Here is a 17,867-nt window from a genome sequence, read left to right on the forward strand (position 1 = left end):
GTCAGGAGCTGATCCGGCGTCATCAGCGGTGGAAGTCAGCTGTACTGTACAGCTGACATCCACCTGCAACGGCAGGAACCGGAGCTAGCTCCGATCCCTGCCATTAACCCCTTCGATGCAGCAATCGAAAGCGATTGCTGCATCGTAGCGGTTACTAGCAGATCGCCAGCCCTGACAGGCAATCGGGACTGGCGACTGCTGTTATGGCAACAGGAGACACAATGGTCTCCTGCTCTGCCATTACGGAAGCCGATTTAGGCCCCGCCGGGAGGCGAAGCCTAATCGGCTTGCTGTCAGTGAATGACTGACAGATCTAATACATTGCACTACATAGGTAGTGCAATGTATTAGAAAAAAAAAAATCTGACCGTTGGAACTTCAAGTCCCCTAGTGGGACTTGAGAAAAAGTGTAAAAAAAGTATAAAAAAGTGTAAAAAAAAGTGCACAAAATAAAAGTTTGAAAACAGTAAAAGTTTCAAGTAATCAAATAAAACACAATCCCCCTTTTACTCTTATCAAGTCCTTTATTATTGAAAAATAATAATAAACCATATGTATTTGGTATCGCCACGACCGTAACGACCGGAGGTATCAAAATATTATATTATTTATTGCACGCGGTGAACAGCGTAAAAAAAAACGTAAAAAACGTTACCAGAGTTTCTGTTTTTTGGTCACTTTGCCCTACAAATATTAGAATAAAAAGTGATCAAAAAGTCGCACGTATCCAAAAATGGTACCTATAAAAACTATAGCTCGTCCCGCAAAAAACAAGCCCTCATACACCTCCGTCGACAAAAAAATTAAAAAGTTATGGTTCTCACAACTTGGCGACAGAAAAAATACATTCTTTTTACAAAAGTAATTTTATTGTGCAAAAAGTTGTAAAACATGAAAAAGTTCTATAAATTAGGTATCGCCGGAATCGGACTGACCCGCAGAATAAAGTTAACATGTAATTTATAACGCATGGTGAACGCTGTATAAAAAAAAAACGAAAAAAGCTGTGCCAGAATTGCGTTTTTTTGTTTACCTGGCATCCCAAAAAATAGGATAAAAGGTGATCAAAAAGTCGCATGTACCCCAAAATGGTACCAATAATAACTACAGCTCGTCCCGCAACAAACCAGCCCTCATAGCTACGTCTATGAAAAATAAAATTAGTTATGGCTCCAATAAGTCAGGAAATAAAAAAATATGCAGTTGTGCCCGAGGGGAACATTTCTTCTGTTTGAAGAGGCGATTTTTCAAGGACCTAAAATTAGGGAACCAGGAAAGGGAGGGCCCAAACATATCCGCTGGAAGCGACGGTGCCCGTATTATACCAGGACAACACTTTCCCAGCAAAATTCCCCAAACTGCAAAGGTGCGGAGTGTGGACCAAAAGGGGGATAAGAAAGGACGCCATATATCAGTGCGACACCGGCCTGTGCAGAAAGGATTGCTTCACAGCGTAACACACATCTATGGATCATTTTGTTTTTTTTTACTCCGTTATTATACCACCTGACTATGCCCCTTATATACTCCGCCCGGCTTACATATGCCCTACATTATAAACGGAAACACCAGTAAGACTCCAAACAAAACTACTACCAAGCAAAATCCACGCTCCAAAAGCCAAATGGCATTTCCTCCCATCTGAACCCTACAGCGTGCCCAAACAGCAGTTTCCTTCCACATATATGGCATAGTCATACCCGGGAGAACCCTTTTAGCAATTTTTGGGGTGTGTGTCTCCAGTGGCATAAGCTGGGCACTACATATTTGCCACTGAATGGCATATCTAGGGAAAAATATAAATTTTTAATTTGCACCATCCACAGCGCATTCATTTATGGAAAAGATCTGTGGGGTGAAAATGCTCACTACACCCCTTAATAAATGCCTTGAGGGGTGCAGTTTCCATAGTGGGGTCACTTCCCAGGGGTTTATTTTTATTATTTCACATCTGAGCCTCTGCAGTTGTGAACCAATACTTTGTAAATCGCCAAATTAGGCCTCAATTTTACATGGTACCCTTTCACTCCTGAGCCTGGTCGACTGTCCAGGCAAGAGATTAGGGCCACATGTAGGGTGTTTCTAAAACCAGGAAACCCAGCATAATAATTAGAGAGCTGTCTCGTTATGGTGGCACAAGCTGGGCACCACATATGGTCCACATATCTGTGGAAAAAATCCCATTTTCACTCTGCAACATCGAGTTCACACTAATTTCTACAAAACACCTGCAGGGTTAACATGCTCACTACACCCGTAGGTAAAAGCATTGAGGGGTGTAGTTTCCAAAATGGGGTCACTTCTGGGGGGTTTCCACTGTTTTGGGCCCACAGGCGCCCAGAAACCAATCCAGAAACATCTGCACTCCAAATGGCGGTCCTTCCCTTCTGAGCCCTGCCGTGTGCCCAAACAGCAGTTTATGACCACATATGGGGTATTGCCGTACTCGGTAGAAATTGCTTTACAAATGTTGGGTTCTTTTTTTCCTTTATTTGTTGCGAAAATGAAAAAATTTGCGCTAAAGCTACGTCTTATTGAAGAAAAAGGATTGTTTTTATTTTCACTGCCCAATTCTAATAAATTCTATGAAACATCTGTGGGGTCAAAATGCTCACTACGCCCCTAGATGAATTCCTCAAGAGGTGTAGTTTCCTAAATGGTGTCACTTTTTGGGCGTTTTCATTGTTTTTTCCCCTCAGGGGCTTTGCAAATGTGACATGGCCGCCGCAAACCATTCCTGCTCAATGTGATCTCCAAAAGCCAAATAGCGCTCTTTCCCTTCTAAGCCAAGCCGTGTCTCCAAACAGCCGTTTATTACCACATGTGGGGCATTGTTTTACTCGGGAGAAATTGCTTTACAAATTTTGTGGTGCTTTTTCTCCTTCAGTCCTTGTGGAAATGAGTAAAAATAAGCTAAACCTACATTTTCTTTGAAAAAATGTTGATTTTTATTTTCAGGGCCTACTTCCAATAATTTCTGCAAAAAACCTGTGGGGTCAAAGAGCTCACTATACCCCTAGATAATTTCCTCAATGGGTGTAGTCTCCAAAATGGGGTCACTTGTGGGGGGTTTCCACTGTTTTGTCTCCTCAGGGACTTCGTAAATGTGACCTGGCCTCCGCAAACCATTCCTGCTAAACTTGAGCTCCAAAAGCCAAATAGCGCTCTTTCCCTTCTCAGCCCTGCCGTGTCTCCAAACAACCGTTTATTACCACATGTGGGGCATTGTTTTACTCGGGAGAGATTGGTTTACAAATTTTACGGTGCTTTTTCTCCTTCAGTCCTTGTGGAAATGAGAAAAAATTAGCTAAACCTACATTTTCTTTGAAAAAATTTAGATTGTCATTTTCAGGGCCTATTTCCAATAATTTATGCAAAAAACCTGTTGGGTCAAAACGCTCACTATACCCCTAGATAATTTCCTCAATGGGCGTAGTTTCCGAAATGGGGTCACTTGTGGGGGGTTTCCACTGTTTTGTCTCCTCAGGGACTTCGTAAATGTGACCTGGCCTCCACAAACCATTCCTGCTAAACTTGAGCTCCAAAAGCCAAATAGCGCTCTTTCCCTTCTCAGCCTCGCCGTGTCTCCAAACAACCGGTTATTACCACATGTGGGGTATTGTTTTACTCGGGAGAAATTGCTTTACAAATTTTACGGTGCTTTTTCTCCTTTAGTCTTTGAGAAAATGAGAAAAAAAATCGCTAAACCTACATTTTCTTTGAAGAAATGTTGATTTTAATTTTCACGGCCTACTTCTAATAATTTCTGTAAAAAAGCTGTGCGGTCAAAATGCTCACTGTACCCCTAGATAATTTCCTTGAGGTGTGTAGTTTCCCAGATGGGGTCACTTTTGGGGGATTTTGACTGTTTTGGCACCGCAAGAGCCCTTCAAACCTGACATGGTGCCTAAAATATATTCTAACAAAAATAAGGCCCCAAAATCCACTAGGTGCTCCTTTGCTTCTGAGGCCGGTGCTTCATTCCAGTAGCACGCTACGGCCACATGTGGGATATTTCCTAAAACTGCAGAAACTGGGCAACAAATATTGAGTTGCATTTCTCTGGTAAAACCTTCTGTGTTATAAAAAAAATTGTACTAAAAATTTATTTCTGCAAAAAAATATGAAATTTGTAAAATTCACCTCTACATTGCTTTAATTCCTGTGACATGTGTAAAGGGTTAAGACATTTTCTAAATGCTGTTTTGAATACTTTGAGGGGTGAAGTTTTTAAAATGGGGTGACTTTTTGGGGGTTTCTAATATATAAGGCCCTCAAAGTCACTTCACAACTGAACTGGCCCCTGTAAAAATGGCCTTTTGAAATTTTCTTGAAAATGTGAGAAATTGCTGCTAAAGTTCTAAGCCTTGTGAGGTCATAGAAAAATAAAAGGATGTTCAAAAAACGATGCCAATCTAAAGTAGACATATGGGGGATGTTAATTAGAAACAATTTTGGGTGGTATAACTGCCTGTCTTACAAGCAGATACATTTAAATTGAGAAAAATGCTAATTTTTGCAATTTTTCGCTAAATTTTGGTGTTTTTCACAATTAAATACTGAACATATCGAGCAAATTTTGCCAGTAACATAAAGTCCAATGTGTCACGAGAAAACAATCTCAGAATCGCTTGGATAGGTGAAAGCATTCCGGAGTTATTACCACATAAAGTGACACATGTCAGATTTGAAAAATGAGGCTCGGTCAGGAAGGTCAAAAGTGGCTAAAGAGGGAAGGGGTTAAGGACAGTTTCTATTAAAAAAAAATAAACATATAAGCACTAGTGCACTGTTTTTTCTCTTGCCCTTTTCTCTCAACTGAAGTTATTAAGGAACATTTAAAAAAAAAAAGGACACACCTAAAAGCCATACCCTATCCCAAACACCAATTTATATCAGTGACTTCACACATACATGTCTATTGGTATTATTATGTACACAATTCATGAGCACACACCTAATAAACTTCACAACAATAGACCATCTTTATTTATGTTGACTAGTACAAAAGCTACTACATAAAAATGAATACATATGATATTATTAGTCACTGTGGGCACCAAGGCAATACAACAGACCTGAATACCTCCACTCAAACTTAAAACTTTCTTACATCATGCAACCGGACTTGGCTAGGAGCCACACTCAACAATGAAAGAAGAGTTGGCCAATTCTTTGACATGGAAAGCATCTTCGCAACACACTAGTATTACAGCTTTCAGCTGAAGGCTGACCCTCCCATAATTCATGCCTGATCAGTTTCTAGCTATGTACCTTAGACAGTCTTACGCGGGCCATATACATGAGATTTCGGGAGGTTCAGTTAGTAGGAGCCCATACACATTAGCTTATCAGCAGATCACACCACAATCAGTGGGTTTGGCTAACTTTAATCTAATGTGTATTACCACCTTTAGTCTTGTTTCAGATGGGCATAATATGACCGCAATTTAACATCCACAATATGGCCATAAGACCTGGAGCCCCCATGAGTCTACTGAACTGAATTTAGATCCCCATAGAACTTTATCGTTATCCAAATCTGTTTATAGTAGAACTGCTGGGGGGGGGGGGGGGTCTGTATCTTGCGGCCATTATAGAAATTCTTAAATGTGGCCATATTATGCCCATCTGAAGCCAGGTCTTAGCCAGTATCAGCCGGCTACATGGATGTAAACCATGTAAAGGGGGACATAAGTTTAGTTTTAGTCCCCATTCCACATATCCCTACTCTAAACAAGGTGCGTGTAAAAACATTGTACATCCAGTACTGCAGATCCAACTTCCTATTTCCAAGATATGTAAAAAAACATGTGCTAAACTGGCTTTTCTGCTATGTTTTCACCAGTAGTGCACAAGCTTCCTCATGTATGAACCTGCCCTTATGGTTTAATTCCCCGTTAAGACAAAATCCCCTCAGGGGGACCTAGATGTGAAACAATGATATACGGTATATATGTTTTAGGTTATTTTGTAAGGTATACACTAACAAACAATTGATCCTATTTACCTTTGTGTTTCTCACTGTCTGCAGTTTCTTTTGGCTCCTCTGCTTTTGTAGAATCCTTTAATTTCCCGAATTCTTTTTCCATAATGGCTGCAGCTTCCTTAGTACTATCAGATTCCTCATCTGTTTTGTCAGCTGCATCAAGAGAAGATAGGGCTTATCTTTAGAGACTGTTGTTGAATAAATAATTCAGTTCTTGGCAAAGTTCATATACTCAACTTTCTTCTAAACTTTATCTCAGAATATTTAATTTAAGAATGGCATCCTTATATATTGAGTGTCCTAGTTTACTGTACTGTTCAAATAGCACCATAGAATGGAAAAAAAAATCTAAGTTACTACGTAAAATGCTTAGAATGTTGTTAACAAATATACATATTAAAAAGTTCCTTTGAGTACAACTTTATCTCAATTGTCGTTAGTATCAGATATTTGCAGCTCATACTCTTAGTGGTCCGTCCATTAAAGGGGTTGTCCCGCCATTAAATATAATATTTATTTATATAGATCATAAAAAATGACCATTATATACTATTTATCATGTACATACTATCAAAAAACTATTCAAAGTTATGACGTAGTATGGCGCACTTGGTGTTCAAAGTGTATAGCAATGTGCATGTCTGCCTAACAAAATGAGTGCTGGTGGACACACATGCTCAGTCACTCTCCCCACAGACAGGTCTGTGCATAGTGATTCCCTATTCACTGCAGAGCAGCCAATAGAAATAGCTTACTTCTCTGCTTGTCAGGGAAGGAGCATTATATTGTGCGGGGGTAGCTATTTGGCATTATACTGTGTGGGAGGCAGCTACAGTGGCATTATACTGTGTGGGGGGGTTCTATGGGGGCATTATATTGTGGGGAGGCACTATGGGAGCATGATACTGTGTGGGCTGAAGTGGGTGTGTATGGGCGTGGCTTTGAATGAAAAAAACGCCGCGTTGGTTGTCCCTCTTTGCTATACTTAAAAGTTGGGAGGTATTGCGACATTTTGCGGCAGAATCACAGTGATTCCATCGCAAGAATTGCAACTCAGGAAAAAATAAAATCATACTTACCAAGAACTCTCTCCTTCTTCCTGCAGTCCAGCCTCCTGGGATAACGTTGTATCCCATGTGACCAATCACAGGATGCAGCATTGCATGGCCTGCAATGTCGTCCAGGGAGGCAGTACTACGTGCAGAGAAGAGGGAGGTGGAAAGTATGAACATTTTGTTTTTTTCCACAGCGCTGCTTTCCGCAGCAGAAATTCTGCTTGAAAAACCGCACCACAATGTGATGCGGTGTTACGGACAGAAGTGACTGCAGGTTCCAGGTTGGATACGCTTTGCACATTTTTACACAGTGTATCCGACCCATGGGAACCCATGTAGCGTAAACGCTGCAGAATTTCCGCAACAGAATTCTGTGCGGAAATTCCACAGCATTTACAGTAGCAGAAAAGTGGATGAGATTAAGAAAATCTCATGCCCCCGTTGCGGGGAAAAAAACGCAGCGTAAAAGCTAATAAATTGTCCTTCGGTGTGGAATTTAAATCCGTTGCATGTCAATTTATACTGTGTTTTCATTGCTTTTCTGTTGCAAGTTTTCACCATGAAATTCAATGGGAATGCAAAACCCGCAACAGAAAGTCAAGTGTTGCGACTTTTGCGGGTTATGCTTACTCAGAATTCCCTGCTTCTTCTCTAGTCCGGCTTCCTGGGATAACGTTTTATCCCATGTGATCACTGCAGCCAATCACAGGCTGCAGCGGTCACATGGCCTGCAACGTCATCTTAGGAGACCGGACTATGCACAGAAGACAGGGAAGGGGTAAGTATTAAAGTTTTTGATTTTTTTGCAGCGCTGTTTTCTGCAGCGGAAATTCTACCCGAAAAACCGCAGCACAATGTGGTGCGGTTTTACGGACAGAATGTGCTAAAGGTTCCAGGTCGGATACGCTGCATAGTTTTTACGCAGCGTATAGACTTGTGGGAACCCGGCCCTAGGGTAGGGACACACAGCATAAACACTGCAGATTTTCTGTGACAGATTTCATTGTGGAAAAACTGTAGCATATTACAGTAGCAGCAGTGTGAATGAGCTTTGAACAAATCTTATCAACACACAGTGGGAAAAATCCACAGAGAAACCGTTCAGAAATTGACCAGTGGTTTGTTTTTTTAATCCGCAGCATGTCAATTTATGCTGCAGAATCTTTGCTCTTCTGTTGTAAATGGCAAATGTTGCAATTTTTGTGGCGGAAAAAGTGCGACTCCGCTGACAATACTGCAATTCAGAAAAAAAAACAATTTTTGCTTGAAAAATAATAATAAGGTTCATACTTAGGGGGGATTCACACGAGCGTGTATTCGGTCCGTGCGGGCCGCGTGGTTTTCACGCGGCACGCATGGACCAATACAAGTCTATGGGGCAGTACAGACAGTCCGTGCTTTTTGCGCAGCGTTTGTCTGCTGCGCAAAAAGCGCGACAGGTTCAATAACTCTGCGTATTTCGCGCATCACGCACCCATTGAAGTCAATGGGTGCGTGAAAATCACGCGCACCACACGGAAGCACTTCCGTGGGACGAGCGTGATTCGCGCAACAGCAGTGAAAAGGATGAATGAAAACCGAAAAGCACCACGTGCTTTTCTGTTTCCGAACATCCAAACGGAGTGTCTTTGCGATGAGCGAAGCCGGACAAGCGTACCGAACTTCACCGGGTTCGGCCAAACTCGTTTTGGCCGATCCCGGCAAAAAAATTATCGGTACGCGACGTCAGGAGATAGTCACTGTCCATGGTGCTGAAAGAGTTAAACTGTTTCAGCACCATGGACAGTGACTTGCGATCCCAAAATACATTAACCTGTAAAAAAAAAACGAAGTTCTAACTTACCGATTACTCCTGTCTCCTTCCTGCAGTCCGACCTCCCGGGATGACACTTCAGTTCAAGTGACAGCTCCAGCCAATCACAGGCCAAGCACAGGCTGCAGCCAATCACAGGCTGCAGCGGTCACTTGGACTGCTGCGTCATCCAGGGAGGTGGGGCCCGATGTCAAGAGAGGCGCGTCACCAAGGACGCGTCACCAAGGACGCGTCACCAAGGCAACGGCCGGGAAGTTCTCGGTAAGTAGGAACTTTATCTTTTTTTTTTACAGGTTTTTCGCTGTTGTGTTCGGCATTCACTGTCGAGGGTGCTGAAAGATTTAGCTCTTTCAGCACCTTGGACAGTGACGGGCGTTGACAAGCCTCATCTCTATGATGCCGGCTGCGCGAAAATCACGCAGCCGCGCATCAGACACGCATGACACACGCAGCTGTCAAATGGTTTTTGCGCTCGCAAAACGCTGCGTTGTTTGCGCGCGCAAAAACGCAACGTTCGTGTGAATCTCCCCTTACCCTCAGCCGTTGTGATAGCATTGTCATGTGCTCTGAGTACAGCCCGGCCTCCTGGGATGACGTTTCATCCCATGTGACTTTTGCAGCCAATCACAAGGCTGCAGCAGTCATATGGACTACAGCGTCATTTCAGGAGGCCGGGCTGTACTCAGAGCAGAGAGACGTGTCGCTATGACAACGACTGGGTGGTAAGTACAATTTTTTTTTTCTGTCTAGTATTTCCACAGCGGACATTCCACCTGAAAAACTGTACAACAATTTGGTGTGACTCTTCAGGCGGAATTCCCTGTGGTTTCCAGGATGGATACGCTGTGTACTTTTACGCAGCGTATCCACCCTGTGTGTCCTTACCCTTAGGCCTCGTTTACACGAGCGTGATATACATGCGTGCGACGCGCGTGCTTTTCACGCGTGTCGTACGCACCTATACTAGTCTATGGGGGCATGCAGACCGTCCGTGAGTTTTGCTCAGCGTGAGTCCGCTGAAAAAAACGACATGTCCTATCTTTGTGCGCTGTTCGCGCATCACGCACCCATTGAAGTCAATGGGTGCGTGAAAACCACGCATTCCGCACGGAAGCACTTCCGTGCGAACTGCGTGATTCGCGCAACAGCTGTCAATCTCTGAATGTAAACAGAAAAGCACCAGGTGCTTTTCTGTTTAGAAACATCCAAACGGAGTGTCATAATGATGGCAGCTGCGCGATAAGCACGCAGCCGCGCATCATACGCTGATGACATACGGAGCTGTTATGTGCCTTTTGCGCACGCAAAACGCAGCGTTTTTTGCGTGCGCAAAACGCACACGCTCGTGTAAATAAGCCCTTATACTGTTTAATACAATCTATGATGGAGTTGCCATGTGTCTGTAGCATTAGTATCCTCTGTTACTTGCATGTTATGTACACATAGCAGATGTCTATAGATAATAGATCAGTTACGGATTTTTGACTGGCTTCAGTATGAATTATTGAAATGTATTGCAGTTGTACTGCTGCTATTCTTTAGCTTATTGAGGGTATGTTCACACGGAGTGTTTTCAGACGTTTTTCAGCCCGTAAACGTCACAGCCGCATGTCACTTCTTCAGCCGTTTTTGGAGCCATTTTTCATAGACTCTATAGAAAAACAGCTCCAAAAATGGCCGTTAAAAACGCAGCGAAAAACGCGACTGTGATTAAAAAACTAATGAAAATCAGGAGCTGTTTTTTCCTTGAAAACAGCTCAGTATTTTCAGACGGTTTTTGTTTTGTGTGTGAACATACCCTAAGGCTGGGTTCACACGACCTATTTTCAGGCGTAATGGAGGCTTTTTACACCTCGAATTACGCCTGAAAATACGGCTCCAATACGTCGGCAAACATCTGCCCATTACTTTCAATGGGTTTGCAGATGTACTGTGCCGACGACCTGTCATTTTACGCGTCGCTGTCAAAAGATGGCACGTAAAAAGAAGTGCAGGACACTTCTTGGGACGTTTTTGGAGCCGTTTTCTCATAGACTCTATTGAAAAGAGCTCCAAAAACGGCCGAAAAAACGCCGCGAAAAACGCGAGTTGCTCAAAAAACGTCTGAAAATCAGACGTTTTTGGCTCAGCGTGTGAACATACCCTAAGGGTATGTTCACATGTGCACGTCCATTACGGCTGAAATTACGGAGCTGTTTTCAGGAGAAAACAGATCCGGAATTTCAGACATAATGGCATGTGCAGGCGTTTTTCGCTGCGTCCATTACGGACGTATTTGGAGCTGTTTTTCCATGGATTCAATGGAAAACGGCTCCAATTACGTCTCAAGAAGTGACAGGCACTTCTTTGACGCGGGCGTCTTTTTTACGCGCCGTCTTTTGACAGCGGCGCGTAAAAAAAATGACCGTCGGCACAGTACATCGTAAAACCCATTCAAATGAATGGGCAGATGTGTGCTGACGCTTTGGAGCCGTATTTTCGGACGTAATTCGAGGCTAAAACGCCCGAATTACGTCCGTAAATAGGGTGTGTGAACCCAGCCTAAGGCCGGATTCACACAAGCGTGTGCGTTTTGCACGCGCAAAAAATGCGGCATTTTGCACGCGCAAAAGGCACTTGACAGCTCCGCGTGTCAGCCCCGTATGATGTCCGGCTGCGTGCTTTTCACGCAGCCGCCATCATTATGACACTCCATTTGGATGTTTGTAAACAGAAAAGCACATGGTGCTTTTCTGTTTTCACTCATCCTTTTCACAGCGGTTGCGCGAATCACGCTTGTCCCACGCAAGTGCTTCCGTGTGACATGCGTGGTTTTCACGCACCCATTGACTGCAATGGGTGCGTGATGCGCGAAAAACGCACAAAGAACGGACATGTCGTGGCTTTTTCGCAGCGGACTCATGCTGCGTAAAAATCACGCAACTGTCTGCACTGCCCCATAGACTAATGGAGGTCCATGCGACGCGCGTGAAAATCACACGCGTTGCACGGACGTATATCCCGTTCATCTGAATAAGCCCTAAGAGTAATGGCTCTTCAGTCAATAGTGATGTAATGAAAACTACAGATAATTCAGGATCAGTAATTATGTTATGTGCCTAATGCCGGCACACGTGTAGTGGAAAATGCTAGGTATTACAATAATTATGGAACCCATTCGACAAACAATAAATGATGTTAGTTATTATACCTGTTAGCACTTTGTTATTGTGATTCACTGCATTCTTTCCAAGTTTGTTCTTTGTCTGTGTAGCTATCATGGTGTCCAGGTTCTCTGCAAATAAATTATTTGTAAATTGTTAGCAATATTTTGTCCTGTATATATACCAGAGAACAAAGTTTTTCAGAATGTGCATATTCACACAACATGTCATTATTAGAATCAATTTAAAGGCTGAGTGATGTTTTAGAAACCAACATCCCCCATATTTTACCCTGCAGGCTGCTCCATAACCATATAAAACATACCAGAAGAAAAACAGAGCATATAGCTAGAAATATATAAGAATATACTAATTTCATTACACAAATATAACACACACTTAAAAAACATGTAAATACAAGACTCTGGTACATGCAGGTATGTGCCCCCTGAGGAAGCACTCATAGCGAAACGCGCGTTGGGGTCCTTGTGGCAGAGTCAATACTGTTTGGACACTTCTTTTCTGTAATGGGTAAGGCTGATTCCTGACTGATATCTGCATGCATTGACACGTTTTTCTGTCTCCTCGCTTACCAGTCATTGTTTACAGGGTACTAGAGGGTATTAGAGGCTATCTATATAGAACCCATTGTGGTCTATAATAGAACTTTTTTGTGATTAGTCAGTAAAGTCTGTCTAAATTTTTATATATTATCCAGCAATTTTCAAGTTGTGCTCTATAAACCACATTGTTTGACTAGAGTCTTGTATTTACACGTGTGCTATATTTGTGTAATAAAATTGGTATATTCTTATATATTTCTGGCTATATGCCCTGTTTTTCTTCTGGTATGGTTTATATGTCATCATTAGGGTATGTTCACACGGCAGCCTCCGTTACGGCTGAAATTACGGAGCTGTTTTCAGGAGAAAGCAGCTCCGGAATTTCAGACGTATTGGCATGTGCAGGCGTTTTTCGCTGCGTCCATTACGGACGTAATTGGAGCTGTTTTTCCATGGAGGCAATGGAAAACGGCTCCAATTACGTCTCAAGAAGTGACAGGCACTTCTTTGACGCGGACGTCTTTTTTACGCGCAGTCTTTTGACATCGGCACATAAAAAAATGACCGTCGGCACAGAACATCGTCAAACCCATTCAAATGAATGGGCAGATGTTTGCCGACGCTTTGGAGCCGTATTTTCGGACGTAATTCAAGGCTAAAACGCCCGAATTACGGCCGGAAATAGGGTGTGTGAACCCAGCCTTTGGGTGTAGTCACACGTGTTTTTGCTGCGGGAACAAAAACTGCACTGAAAAACTGCATGCGTTTTTACCGCAGTTTGCTCCGATTTTTGTGCTAACTGCAAAAGCGTGGCAAATTGATGTAAAAATGCATACGGTTTTCCAGTACCGTTTTAGATCGCATGGCAAAAACACAGTGTATGAATGCATCCTTAACAAAATAACACTATTTATAGATGGCAGGAACCTAAGTCAAATAATCACAAGTTTAAATATGATCTCAGAATATGATCATAAAAGATTTTGGTGACCATTTATATTACATCTTGAGAGCAAATGATTTGCGTAATTGGGTCACACAGATTATCTTGAGGGCTTATTCAGACGAACGGGATATACGTCCGTGCAACACGCGTGATTTTCACGTGCGTCGCACGGACCTATATTAGTCTATGGGGCCGTGCAGACATGTGCGTGATTTTTACGCAGCGTTGGTCCGTTGCGAAAAAGTCACGACAAGTCCGTTATTTGGGCGTTTTTCACGCATCACGCACCCATTGAAGTCAATGGGTGCGTGAAAACCACGCATGTCACACGGAAGCACTTCAGTGCACAGCAGTGAAAAGGAGGAATGACCACGTGCTTTTCTGTTTACAAACATCCAAATGGAGTGCCATAATGATGGCGGCTGCGCGAAAAGCACGCAGCCGAGCATCATATGATGCTGCCACATGGATCTGTCAAGTGCCTTTTGCGCAGGCAAAACGCCGCGTTTTTTGCGTGCGCAGAAGGCACACGCTCGTGTGAATCCAGCCTTCGGGCGTATTCAGACGAACGTGAGCGCTTTGCGCGCGTGGCAGCAGCGTGACAGCAGCGTGACAGCCCCGTGTGTCCTGTTCATATGGATGCGCGGCAACGTGCTTTTCGCGTAGCCGCCATCTTTATGACACTCCGTTTGGATGTTTGTAAGCAGAAAAGCACCACGTGCTTTTCTGTTTACATTCATTCTTTTACTGTTGTTGCGCGAATAACGCGCGTCCCACGGAAGGGCTTCTGTGGGGTGCGCGTGATTTTCACGCACCCATTGACTTCAATGGGTGCGTGATGCGTGAAAAACGCCTAAAAATAGAACATGTCGTGAGTTTTACGCAGCGGACTAACGCTGCGCAAAACTCACGTACTGTCTGCACTGCCCCCATAGACTTGTATAGGTCTGTGCGACCCGCGTGAAAACCACGCGGGCTGCACAGACGCAAATCACGTTCGTGTGAATCCGCCCTTAGATACAGATTTTTTTAAAGCTAAGGTGCACCTTTAGGCCAGGATCACACATGCAGTTTTGATGTAGATGTTGGTGCAGTTTTTTGGGGCAAAGCCAGAAGTGGATCCGAAAGAAAGGACTGGTATAAAGAAAAGACTGATTCATCTCCTTTCTTTTGTGTCCACTCCCGTGGCTCAAAAAAAAGTGACAAAAACTGCACCAAAATATGTGTGTGTGTGATCCTGTCCTTACACATCTTCTAAAATATTGGGGTTTGTGTCCTCCTCTGAGCTCTTTCCCTGTCGGTTTGGTCTGACAGTGGCGTAACTACCGACGTAGCTGCTATGGGGCCCGCTGCATGAGGGGTGGCGGTGCCCGGTGGTGCCGCTATCAGCCGCTATGGCTGCTACAGCAGTAGCGACGCTACATTCAATAGTATCTGCGTCCCTAGGAATCAAACAGATTCTAACGACATATATACGATGAATGATAAAACATGTCAAATCGCTTTGGTACCCCGGCGAAAAGATTGTCCCAGTTATTCCTTGGACCAGGTGAATGTTGGGTATAATTTTTTAAAGAGGCTCTATCACCAGTTTAATACTTTGCTATCTCACACCTAACCTAATAAACGCTTTGATGTAGATAACTACTGTTTTGCTTTTTTTGAAAAACGTTTATTAGTGACAGAGTTCTGATCATTTTTACATTTATGCAAAGTTTTTGTAAAAGCCCAACTGGGCGTTTTTTTTAGTTTCACCAAGTGGGCGTTGTAAAGAATCAATCAGCGTCATACACTTCTCTTCATTCATGCCTAGCTTTATTCACAGCACAGCGTGGTCTCGCCAGATCACGCTGTGACGTCACTTAAGGGGGTTTTACACTGGACGATTATCGGGCAGACGAGCATTCATATAACGCTCGTTGACGATAATTGCCCTGTGTAAACAGGGGAACGATCAGCAGATAAACGAGCAAACGCTCAATCATCTGCTGGTCGTATTATTAAAAAAAAGTGAAATATTATTGTTGTCGGCAGCAGATCTCCCTGTGTAAACAGAGACACGCTGCCGACATGATAATAATTTATGGGGATGAGCGATCGGAGTAATAACCGCTCGTCCCCATCCATAGCTCCTTGTGACAGGACCAAGCGAGCAACGATTAACGATGTCTCGTTAATCGGCGTTCGCTGAACCGGCCGCTTATCGGCCAGTGTAAAAGGGCCTTTACGCCCGCAGTTCCTTCACCGGAGCGATGGGACAATGACCAGACATTGGCTGTGGCCGTGCCAGGAGGATTATCCTCCTCAGCAGCAGTCCTGGCACGGCTGGAGGCGATGTCTGGTAATTCTCCCGTCATTCCGGTGAAGAACTAACTCGCGAGATCACGCAATGCTGTGAATAAAGCTGGGCATGATTGAAGAGAAGTGCATTACGCTGATTGATTCTTTACAACGCCCACTTGGTGATATGAAAAAAAACGCCCAGTTGGGCTTTTACAAAAACTTTGCATAAATGTAAAAATAATCAGAACTTTGTCACTAATAAACGTTTTAAAAAAAAACAAAAAACAGTAGTTATCTACAACACAGCGCCTATTAGATTATGTAGGAGATAGAGAAGTATTAAACTGGTCACAGATCCTCTTTAAGGTAATGACTTTTAATATTCAGATTCTGGGATAGTAGAAGTGAGCATCTCATTGTTTGCCAGGGTGAAGAGCACGTTTTGCTGGTTTCATAATTACGTTCTTATCTTCAGTACTTAGATATAGGATTTCTTGTTCCAACAATGAAATTTAGTTCTCTTTTTCCATTAAGGCTATCAATAATAAAAAAACAGCTGCCTGCTTGTCCGCACACAGCTCAACAAATATCTCATTTGTCTCTACCATGGATACATAATAGGATCACAGCCATCTGTGCACAGGTGGACAGTGTTTGCTTGAGGTACATTAGGGCATTGCTGGAGAGGTGACTCATCGCAGGCATCGGGCTTACGTTTGTGGCTGGTTTCCAGGCAACTGAGTGTCCTAATGGCTTTGCAGGATTTTATCATTCTGGCCTTCTATTTGACTTTTCTAATTCTGTGGATTATAAAGAAGACCAGAGACATCCTTCTTTTAACCCCCACTTTTTTGTTACCCACATCCACTGTCAGCACTGTCTTACTTGTTGTCACAATTTAGCCTGTGTTCATATCTGTATTGGAGGCTCCATTGCAGGGTCCATCAAAAATCCCAGACAGAATAGCGCAGCATGCAGCACTGTTTAGTCCAGTAGCAGGGGCGTAACTAGGAAAGACTGGGCTCCATAGCAAACTCTTGACCGGGGCCCTCCCCGGGTGCCACAAGCAGCCCCCTTATAAATAGTGCCACCTGTAGAATGTGCCATACAGCCCCCATGTAGACAGTGCTATATAGCCACGCCTATAGACAGTGTCACACCCCATTTGTAGATAGCGCCCCCACCTCCCCGTTGTAGATAGTGCCATACAGCCCCTGTAGATATTGCCATAAAGCCCCCACTGTATATAGCGCTATACAGCTCCCATTGTATATAGTGCCACACAGCCGCCCTTAGTAGAAAGTGCAGCACAGCCCCCACCCTTAGTAGAAAGTGCAACACACAGACCCCTGTAGATTGCGCCACACTCAGCCCCCTGTAGATAGAGCCACAGCCCTCCCCCTTGTAAATAGTGCCATAAAGTTCCCCCATGTGTATAGTGCCACACAGCTCCCCCTTTTGTATAGTGCCACACAGCTCCCCCCTGTGTATAGTGCCACACAGCTCCCCCTTGTGTATAGTGACACACAGCTCCCCCTTTTGTATAGTGCCACACAGCCCCCCCTTTGTGTATAGTGCCAGAGAGCCCCCCCTTGTGTATAGAGCCACAAGGCAATGGCGCATCCGAGAAAGTTGTATCAGCCGGGGAGATGTCACTCAAACATGGAAAGGTGGGTTTGGAGGCAGGACTCTGACTCTTCAGGATAGCGGCACCGCCCCATGACCCCCTAATGAGTAATTAGCATATAGTGTGGGTCGTTTATTTCTATGGGACCGGACCGCAATTGCGGACCGTAAAATGGCTTGTCCTGAGTTTTTATGGTCCGCAATTGCGGCCCCCACACGGTCCGTGTAAACCACGGTCGTGTGCCTGGGCCCATATAAATGAATGGGTCCGCAATTCATCTGCATTTTTGCAGGATAAATTGTGGACGCAAAAACACATTTGTGTGCATGAGGCTTTAACCCTTTCACGACCAATGACGAAAATGAACGTCATGGTCGGGTGCTAGTTCCCGCACCATGACGTTCATTTTCGGCAGTATTTCAAACTGTCACTCTGTGTAAACACAGAG

General features: G+C 43.8%; 1 protein-coding gene across 1 annotated transcript in view; it reads right to left on the reverse strand.

Moving 5' to 3' along the window:
• Nucleotides 1–17,867, reverse strand: part of SCG3 (secretogranin III) — a 70,584-nt gene that overhangs the window by 15,808 nt on the left and 36,909 nt on the right. The window contains exons 9-10 of the mRNA XM_075858002.1: nucleotides 12,048–12,131; nucleotides 6,011–6,142 (exon numbers count right to left, since the gene is read on the reverse strand). Of these exons, the coding sequence (XP_075714117.1) occupies nucleotides 6,011–6,142; nucleotides 12,048–12,131 (216 nt within the window). The remainder of the gene's footprint in view (nucleotides 1–6,010; nucleotides 6,143–12,047; nucleotides 12,132–17,867) is intronic.

Source organism: Rhinoderma darwinii, chromosome 3, assembly GCF_050947455.1.
Source record: "Rhinoderma darwinii isolate aRhiDar2 chromosome 3, aRhiDar2.hap1, whole genome shotgun sequence".
Lineage (NCBI taxonomy): Eukaryota > Metazoa > Chordata > Amphibia > Anura > Rhinodermatidae > Rhinoderma > Rhinoderma darwinii.